The sequence below is a fragment of the Arachis hypogaea genome, chromosome 1, assembly GCF_003086295.3.
Source record: "Arachis hypogaea cultivar Tifrunner chromosome 1, arahy.Tifrunner.gnm2.J5K5, whole genome shotgun sequence".
Taxonomy (NCBI): domain Eukaryota; kingdom Viridiplantae; phylum Streptophyta; class Magnoliopsida; order Fabales; family Fabaceae; genus Arachis; species Arachis hypogaea.
In genome coordinates this window covers 78,402,354-78,412,782 of record NC_092036.1, presented here as the reverse complement: position 1 = coordinate 78,412,782, position 10,429 = coordinate 78,402,354, and the positions used below count along the sequence as shown (strand labels likewise).

The 10,429-nt window shown below is 31.3% G+C and overlaps 1 protein-coding gene across 1 annotated transcript; it reads right to left on the bottom strand.

Moving 5' to 3' along the window:
• Positions 1 to 1,668: 1,668 nt before the first annotated feature.
• LOC112739902 (uncharacterized) lies at positions 1,669 to 6,138 on the bottom strand. Its single transcript, XM_025788991.1, has 2 exons — positions 5,973 to 6,138; positions 1,669 to 2,483 (listed from the first exon to the last, which is right to left on the bottom strand). Exons 1-2 carry the CDS (start codon positions 6,136 to 6,138, stop codon positions 1,669 to 1,671), a joined length of 981 nt encoding a protein of 326 aa, XP_025644776.1.
• Between the last annotated feature and the right edge of the window lie 4,291 nt (positions 6,139 to 10,429).

Sequence of the window (10,429 nt, the reverse complement as noted above, 5' to 3'; positions counted from 1 at the left end):
AATAAGAAACCTTTTGTGCCTTCTTTGAAACCAAGAAATACACACTTTTTGGCTCTAGCATCTAATTTAGTCCGATGAGGTGACAGTGTGGAAATGTATGCAAGGCATCCAAACACTTTAAAATTTCAAAAAATTAGGGTTTTGTGATAAAGAATATCAAATGGGCTCTTGTTGTCTAGTAAATTGCTGGGAATTTGGTTGACAATTTGAGTAGCATATGCCGCTGCCAAGTCCCAGTAGCAATGTGGAACACAAAACTCATACAAGATTGCTCGGTGACTTGAAGCAAATGTTGATGCTTTCTTTCAACGATCCCATTCTGTTGAGGAGTTTCAACACAAGAGGATTGATGTATAATTCCCTTTGATTTGTAAAATTCATGCATTTGAAATTCTTTTCTATTATCAGATCTAATGCATTTAATTTCTTTTTCAAATTGAGTGTGAACAAAAATTACAAATTGTTGAATTAAAACTGCTGCATCAAATTTCAAATTCATTGGAAAAATCCATGTATATCTTCTATAATCTTCTACAATTGTTAAAAAATATTTGTTTCCCTTGGTGGAAATAACATTGATAGGACCCCAAATATCTACATGAATGAGTTCAAATGAAGATTGAGTTTTAGAGAAACTGTGAGGAAAAGGTTTTCTTTTATGCTTAGACAAGTGACATGAATCACAAGAAAGAGCAGGAGCATCTTTATTAAATTTGAACTTTAAAACTGTGGAATACAACTGTTGCATAGAATGCAATTTATTAAATGGAATATGACCTAGTCTAATATGCCAAAGTGCTTGATCAGTATGGTGTGTGACTGGTGAAGCTACTGCTGTTTGTATGGACATAGTTATATGAATGTTCAATTTCTTGGTATCTGATTTTATTGCATACAAACTCTCAGTGAGTTTAGCTGCTCCATATCTTTAGTGTATGGTAGTCATGTATCTCACAACCAAATTTGTTAAAAATAAATTGGCAATCAATTGACTCTATTAATTTTGAGACTGAAATTAGATTTAATGCAAAAGATGGAATGTAAAGAACATCAGTGAGATACAATGTATTAGAAATTTTGACTATGCCAGAAATCGAAGTTGTGACGATGCTTTTGTTTGGGAGCCTAACGCTAACAGGATTGATTGTTTGATGTGAATGAAATACAGCAAAAGTATGTGTAACATTGACCGTGGCTCCTGTGTCAATAACCCAGGATTCACTATTCTGTGACAACACTATGGACATGATCACAAAATTACCTGCATCGGAGGACGTAGGATCTGTGATAGTGGAAAGGTTGTTTACATTATGAGAAGTGGTGACTCCATGGTGTTGGAGCAGTGTTAGAAGAGCTTGCTTTTGTTCTTGTGTAAATGAGGCTTGGGAGATACTACTTTATTCCTTGTAGATATCAATAGTGTCACTGCCTTTCTCATCAGTTACCTCAGCAGTGATATTGTTGATGTTATGGGCTGTATTGGCTTTGAGGTGCGGAGGGAAGCCATGCTTTCGGTAGTAATTGTCCACTAAATATCCCTCTCTGCCACAAAATGAGCATTGCCTGATGGTGTTTCTTCCTTCATAACCTCTTCCTCTGCTACCTCTACCATCTCTTCCATGACCTCTGCCTCTAAAGGAGGTGTGACTATTTTGATTGCTGATTGCATTAATTTGATAGTTGGAATTCATGAGATCTGAACTGGAAGCTTGTCTCTCTTGTTGTAACAGCATCGAGAAAACTGTATCTATTGGTGGGAGGGGGTTTCATCAGCATTATGTTAGATCTAACCATGGTGTATTGTTCATTCAATCCGTGCAAAAATCTAACAACAAATGTATCATCTCTATAGGTTTTGACAATGGAAGAGCAATTGCAATTTGAGACACAAATGCACGTGGGAAGAGGTCTATAATCCTCCAATTCTTCCCATATGCTTTTCAACAGTGTAAAGTAAGGTGTTATGGATAGGTCACCTTGCTTGATCGAGAAAAGATCCTCTTCAAGTTCTGCAATCCGGAACACATCTCCTTGGTAAAATATCTTCTTTAAATCTTCCCACAAATTGTTAGCCACACCATTCCAAATCACACTATTTTGAATATCTTGGCTGAGAGACAAATTGATCCAAGAAACTACCATCATATTACACCTTTTCCATGCTTCATAAGTTGGATCGATTTCAATCGGTTTTGGGAGAGAACCATCAACAAATGCGATATTGTTCTTTGAAATTAGGGCTCGCAGCATCAATCTTGACCACGAATTATAATTCTTGTGATTTAATATTTCATATATGAGGAGGTTACCTGGACTATCACCAGGATGAAGAAAGAACGGGGATGAGGGATCCATGATAGGATTAGCTGAAGGATGAGGAGAATTTGCCTGAAAGGTGTTGATCTGAGCTACCAGATAAGCTAGGGCATTGAGATCGATGCCACTGGGTGCTGGTTGTGTGTTAATCGTTGGAGGATCAATGGCTTGAAATTCAAAAATCAACAAATCTGAGAAATTGATGCAGATTCGGACCTTCTTTTCTTGATCTCGTTGATCAGAAATGCTTCGTTTCAAGATGTGTGGTGTATGAAACTAGACAAACCTCATCAATCTCTATGGTATGAGTTCAAGAAAAAGAGGAAAAAACAAGAAGGGAGAAAGAAACTGAAAAAAGGAAAAAAAATCAGAGAAAAATTGTGAAATTATGAGGAGAAGAAATGGAACAGAAAGAGTGATCGAAGTGATTGCAAGCGGCAATCGCTCACCGCACCATGTCAAATTCATAGTTGGGAGACATTGAAAAGAGAGATAAACTTGAATTGAAGCTTTGAATGTAAAAGACTCACAAACCAGAGGAAGAGAGGGTGAAGTTGAAGGAACTAACAATTCTAGTTCTCACTCGGCTAATCTAATGACTTTTTGACTAACAATTGATTATATACACTAACCTTGTAACTAACTATCTGTACTACACTAGTATATGCGTATTACTATTGTATGTGCCTATTACTACTGTACTCACTCTTTGTATATGTATTAGCTTATTACCCAAGTGACAGACAAACTTAAAAAAATCCAATTCGAAAGAGATTTATATTAAAAAAATATATATTACAAATATAATTATATATGTTTTATTTTAAATTTTTAAGATAAATAATTTTGTAATAAGTCTTTTCATTCTCCCATGTGAGGATGGAACGTTGTTTTCGTTGAAACATAATGGAGTGAGAGATCAATTATTTTGTTTCATGTGGTCAATTACTATCGCTTCATCAAAGTGATTCTTCTAAGTTCTAAATAATAACTGAGAATTGAAAAGTGTTTAGAAATTAGAAGGCTGTTAATTTTTTATAGTTTATACTTTACAGGTAATTAGTGTAATAGTTGATATTAAAATATTTAGAGAAAATTTTACTCTTCTTTTTTAAGAGATATTATAAAATGATATATTTTTCTCTCTTCTATTTATAAAATATACACTTTTTCTTTTATAATTAAAAAAAAACTCTCTTTAACCCATTTTAAATTTTTTGTGTTAATTATCGTTAAATTTATGTATTTTTAAAGAAAAAATGAATTGTTTTTTTATAAAAATATCCTTTAACAAAAGTTTAATTTTTTGCAGTTAAATTTTGTTTATCAAAATATCCTTTAACAAATTATTTTTTCTAGTGACTATATTGTATTTTTATCAAAATATCCTTTAAAATATGTTTTGATGATTAAATTATTTTTTACTAAAATATCCTTCAATAATTTTTTAATTACTAAATTATAATTTTATCAAAATTTTCTTTAACAACAATTTTTTTGTATGTTTTACTCTTAATCTCATAATATCAATACATATTATTAAACATAATTTTACAAGTTCAGTTTAATATTTTTTTATATTTTTCTATTAGCCTCGCAGAAAAGAATTTTTTTATTTAATATTAAAATAATATGCATTGATATCACAATTTAATCACTAGCTAGAAAAATAATATTAAAGGGTATCTTAGTAAAAATATAATTTAACCACTAAAAAAATTGTTAAAGAAGATTTCGGTACACAAAAATGAATTACAAAGATAAGATTTTTGTTAAAAGATATTTTTGTAAAAAATAATTTATTTTTTCTTAAAAAATGGAAAAAGTTAACATTAGTTAACACAAACATTTTAAAATGAGTTAAAAAAAAAGAGAGATTTTTTAAAAAATATAAGGGAGAAAAAATGTATAGTTCATAAATAGAGAGGATGGGAGTATTATTTTAATATCTCTTAAAAGAGGGAAGTAAAATTTTTTCAAATATTTATGAATTTGTGTATGATAAATATTAAAGTATTTATGAATATCATTAATAATGTAAATTATAATAAATATAAAATTAGTCTAGAGAGATGATAAATGATACCTAATATGAACTGGGAGATTTTAAATTTTCAATCTTATAAATAATAAGCGAATATCTGTTGCTATTAATTCTTTTAGGTTGCGTCTAGAAGCGAGATTAAGAGTGAGAGATAGAGATGGCGGGGAGATAAAAATTGAGAGATAGAAACTTAATTAAATCTTTGTATTGTGTTTTGTGTAAAATGTACAAAACTGAATTATGTTTCAATATCCTATTTGATTTAAGATAAATATCAAGATTGAAACAAATAAAAAATTATTTAAATACTCTTATTAATTAACGCACACAACCTACAACAACGACCACAATGAAAGAAATCACGGCATGTTCTCACAAGTCACACCCATTGTCATCTCTTCCCTACCCCCACAATCACAAGCCATTGCTGTCACACTCCTCTTCTCTAACCCCCGCAACTACAAGTTATTGTTGTAGACAACGTAGGGCCCCAACCTTCATCAAGGTTCATTAGCCTAGAACCTAAAATTCCTCTTCATTCTTTCAAAACCTTTTCCTTAGTGTCCCCAAATCTCATGCCTAAGCCTCCTCGAACTCAACGAGGCTCCTAATGGCGCTACGATAAGTTCCTCAATGCTGTCAAGAAGGGCAAGGCCAAAGACAGCGCAGCTTTGCCCCTCCAGCTCACTACCCTCAACGACCGCCATGCCACCGTACCGTCATCATTCCCAATGACCCCGACCTCATCAAGGACACACTACAACAAATATGACATTTAGCAACACCAAATTTTGTAACGCCTTAAAACCGTCCTCTTAGATAGTTTTAGACAACGGTTTTTTTTATAGTGTTACTGTTGAATTCAATTTTTCATTATTTTATAGCGATAAATTAAAATCGTTCTCTTTGACTATCTTAAAGAACGGTTTTGTAACTGTTACCATGATTTATTTTTAAGCAACGGTTTTTTTATTGTTGTTTGAATAATTGTACAAAAGAAACACATAAAAATCGTTGTCGAAATGCTACACTTTAAAACCATTCTATTAAATGGTCTTAGACAACGATTTTTATGAATTTTAATTTTTTATTACGTTATAGCAACAAAAAAACGTTCTCTTTAACTATTTTAAAGAACGGTTTTATAACCATTACAATAATTATTTATCAAATAATAATTTTCTAATATTATTTAAATAATTATACAAATTAAAAGATACATAAAAAATAATTATAAATAATCATACAAATTTAAATATTTTTTTTATAAATACTAAATTTATAAAATATTCAAGAACTATTGTTATAAATATATAACAAATATTTTTTTAGGAAAATAAATTAAAATAAATTAATAATAAATATTATATATTTTTGTTATAAATATATAATAAATATTATTTTTGGAAAAAATAAAGTTAAAGTAAATTTCTAATAAGTATTATATATTTTTGTTATAAAGATATAACAAATATTATTATAAAAAAATAAAATTAAAAAATAAATTTATAATAAATATTATATATTTTTTGTTCCCTAAATTATAACCAAGGAACTCTCTTCAGAACAAAACAAGATCAGCGCGCGCGGTCTTCGTCCCTGCTCCCTCTACCATCAGCTCTAACCCACACTAACTCATCAGACTCAGAGCCAATCACACAAATCAAACTTCCCGTAACCTCACCATGTAGCCCTAACCCACTGTCAAAGGAAGGAGTTCTCGGTGCGCCGTCCTGCATCTCCGAATCGTCGTTGCGTCTCTGGCCATTTCTCCCCATCTTTGTGGCGTCGCTGCTTCTACCCTCTTGGCGGCGTCACTACTTCTCCTGGCGGTTGTTGCTTCTCCCGGCCGTCACTACTTCTCCCCTCACCTCGCCATGTTCGTTGCTACCTTGGTCATTTGTGGGTTGCACTTCTTTTGCTTCTGCTTCACTGCTTCTACTTCTGTCGTTTGTGAGTTGTCGCTACTTCTGTCGTGGTTATTGGCTTGGTCGTTTGTGAGTTGTCATTTGTGGTAATTGGTCTTTTTCTCTGATTTTGTTTTGGTTTTAATATTAATTTTAATGTTGATTTGGTATAATGTTGTTCTAATGTTGATTTGGTAATTGATTCTTTGAAAATGTTTTGATTTTATTTTGATTTTAATATTGATTGGTATGTAACTGGTTCTTTGAAAATGCTGCTCTGATTTTGTTTTGATTTTAATATTAATTTGTTATAATGCTGTTATGATTTTGATTTGGTAATTGGTTATCTGGAAATGTTTTTCTGATTTTATTTTTATTTTAATATTGATTTTATATTCATTTGGTATAATGATGTTCTGATGTTGATTTGGTAATTGGTTCTTTGGAAATGCTGTTCGGATTTTATTTTGATTTTAATATTAATTTGGTATGTAACTAGTTCTTTGGAAATGTTGCTCTGATTTTGTTTTGATTTTAACATTAATTTGTTATAATTTTGATTTGGTAATTGGTTCTTTAAAAAATTTTTCTGATTTTGTTTTGATTTTAATATTGATGCTATATTCATTTAGTATAATGCTGTTCTGATTTTGATTTGGAAATTGGTTCTTTGGAAATGCTATTCTGATTTTATTTTTATTTTAGTATTCATTTTGTATAGTGCTATTTTGATTTTGATTTGGTAATTAGTTCTTTGGAAATGCTATTTTAATTTTATTTTAATTTTAATATTGATTTTGGTCATTGCTCTGTTTTGGTCATTGATTTAAAATAGAAAAATATTACCACAATTATGCAGATTTGTATATGGTTGATTAGCTTGGTGGCTTTTACTCATGTGCTATTATTTTCAGTCTCTTTGAACTATTCAATGTAAATAAATTTGATTTTGTCATTATTTTTTGGATGTCAAAAATTAGAAGTGTTTTGGTTCACTAAGTATATAATTGTTGATTCTCTGATTAGCTTGTTAAGAGATAGTGAATTTGGTAATTTGTGCTGGTAGATAGGTTGAAGGTGCTTTTGTTATGTAGTAACTAGTATCTTTGGTGGGTTTTGTTTGAATTTATAGGTGCTAGTGCTAGTGTGTAGTCATGGAAGTGATAGTAACATTATTCTTAGGATTATGGTTATGAATTACTTATATTTGTATTCTTTGTTGTTGTAGTTTGTCTCTTTAAAACCAGAAAAAGCGAATCAAATAGTTTGTCTATCTATAGCTGCCAACACTACAAGTAAATCATTTAATATGTAATCTTTTTTAATTCGTTTGAAGATTTAATTATTAAGAATATTTAGTGATTGATTAATTGCTTAAGCTTCTTTGCATAGTTTGTTAGATACAAATTGTTAGTTTCATGATCGGGTGAGATGTTATCTTTTGAACATTAGAGGTTGACTTCTAGAAATTCTTTAGAAGTAATAAGATCTTGATTGGAAAAATCACTTATCGTTAGTTTAAAACATGTGTCTGTATCTTTTATTTTAGTTGACAAAGTAATAGGCAAAATATGGACTAGTTTACCAAGACATACTGAGGGGTACCAACATGGTGTTAATTTATTTTTGGATTTTGCCTTTTCTAAAGGTAGACCACAAGGACAAGAAATTCTTTGTCCTTGTTCTATACGTAACCACTTTAGTTGGGGGCGAAGGGATGAAGTTTATGATCATCTAATAAGTAAGGAATTTCAAAGAAGTTACACTGTGTTGGTTCATCATGGCGAAAGGATAACTCACATGGATAGTGATTCCGATGAGGTTGAAGTCCATCAAGGATTTGTCGATGACATTGATGGGTTGCTAAACGAGACGTTTAGGCATGTGCTTGAAGGAGATAAAGATGGTGATGGACCAAACGAAGATGCAAAAAAGTTTATAAATTGCTTGAAGAAGAAAAACAAGATTTATATCCTGGTTGTAAAAAATTTTTGACATTATCATTCATTATCCAAATGTATATGTTGAAGACTCTTAATGGTTGGAGCAACGCATTTTTTACTGTTCTACTTGAATTATTGAAAGAAGAGATTCCTCATTTGAGTATTCTTGGTTTTTTCAATAAAATCAAGGCCATAGTAAAAGATTTAGGACTTGGTTATAATAAAATTCATGCTTGTCCCAATGATTATATTTTGTTTTGGGATACATATGAAGATGATGAATTTTGTCCAGTTTGTGGAGCTTCCAGGTACATAGAATATATTGAGGTAGATACGAAAGTTGATAAGTTGAAAAAAAACCCGTGTCTACAAAGGTTTTGAGGTGCTTTCCCTTGATTCCAAGGCTTAAGAAGCTGTTCATATGTTCAAAAGCAGTTGAATCATTAAGGTGGCACGATGAACATCATTCAAAATATGGAAAGTTAAGACACCCCGCTGATGGCCAATCATGGAAAGACTTTGATAGGCTTCATCCTAATTTTGCTAAAGAATCTCGTAACATACGACTAGGATTAGCTACTGATGGATTTAATCCATAAGAACCATGATCATCTCCCATAGTACATGGCTGGTAGTTTTGGTCGCATACAATCTTCCCCCACGGTGTTGCATGAAACCAGAGTGCTTGAAGATTCATGCAAGACGGTTGGAAGATAGAGAAGAAATTACACTAGATTCGAAGGAGAGGCAATTAGTCCTACTGATGAAGCTGTAAACAACTTGAGCAAATTTTTTGGCACAGTGGCAAGGAATTCAAATTTTTGTCCATTAATTTACACAAATTGAAAGGGGATTAAAGATAAAGAAGCTATTTGGGAATATATTCAAGTGAGAATATTAGTCTTGTTTCTTTTAGAAACTTAAGGACGTGTACATATATATTTTATTCTTACTAGCAAATAATATTTGTATTTTGTAGGCTAAATTCATTATTCCAATTCAAGGAAAAAGGATGGTGCTTGCTCGTATCAATGACAATTGGAGACGGTATAAGACCACAATCAAGCAAACTCATTTTTTGCCATATAAATATGTTAATGAGATGCTGAAAAACCATCCTAAAAGCATACCTGATAGTCATTTTCAAAGGTTAATTGCTTATTGGAGAACTGAGAAAGTTAAGGTAAGTTATGTGAAACCTAGTATAATTGTTTATGCAATTATATTAAATACATTTATGAGTGAAATATGATGACTTTTTTATAATACTTGTCTTTTGTTATATAGAAAATATCTGCGCAGAATAAGAAAAATAGGGCACAACAGAAATTTAGGCATCGAAAGGGACCAATAAATTTTGCAAGAATGCGTGCAAGATTGGTACAATTTTTTAAACCTTGTTGTGCATTTGTATGTGTATATGTGGTGTGTGTCTTTGAGTATCAAGTATGTGTTGATTTTAGAAAATAAACTTATTTTAACTCTATATAAATGCTATTTAAACTAGACTTACAGGCTGCTTCTAAGAAAAATAATGAATCACCTACTCAAGCAAAAATGTTTGTTGAGACTCGTCAAAGCACAAAGGGTAAATCATTGGATGAAGATACCTTGGATGTTATTGTAAGTATTGGGTGTTAATTTGGTTATAATAGGTTATGGATTTTTGTGTCTTGACAATTTGTCCATCAGTTGTTGTTATGTTTACGGTCGCAGTTGAGTTAAAGAATCTTGATATTATTCTTAATTTCTATTTTTTTCATGTTGTCAAATATATGTTTAGTCCAATTGTGTAGTTACTTTTTTTATTATTCCTATTTTTCTTCAAATTAATATAAGCACATTTGAAGTTGAGAATAAAAAGTCTAAAGAATCAGCAATTAGATCTTTTCAATTCATATTTGGGAAAGAGAAGGCAGGGCGAGTGCGATGTCACGAAAGAGTTATAACACCAACTTTGTTGAAAAAAATGAAGAAATTGCCACCCTTAAGCAGCAACATGCAACTGAGAAAGCAACATTAGAAGGTAAGGTTGATGTGATGCAAAAAGAAGTAGATGAACTAAAATCGCTTGTTAAGATGATGCTACAATAAAAAAGCTCAGGAGTGGACCTTGAGATGTTAGCTGTTCAACTAGGAAGCACTTTAAGCAATCTGAACAATGATGCGAATAAGGAGGTATTATTTGTTGTTAAAGTTTCTATAAGTTATCATATCTT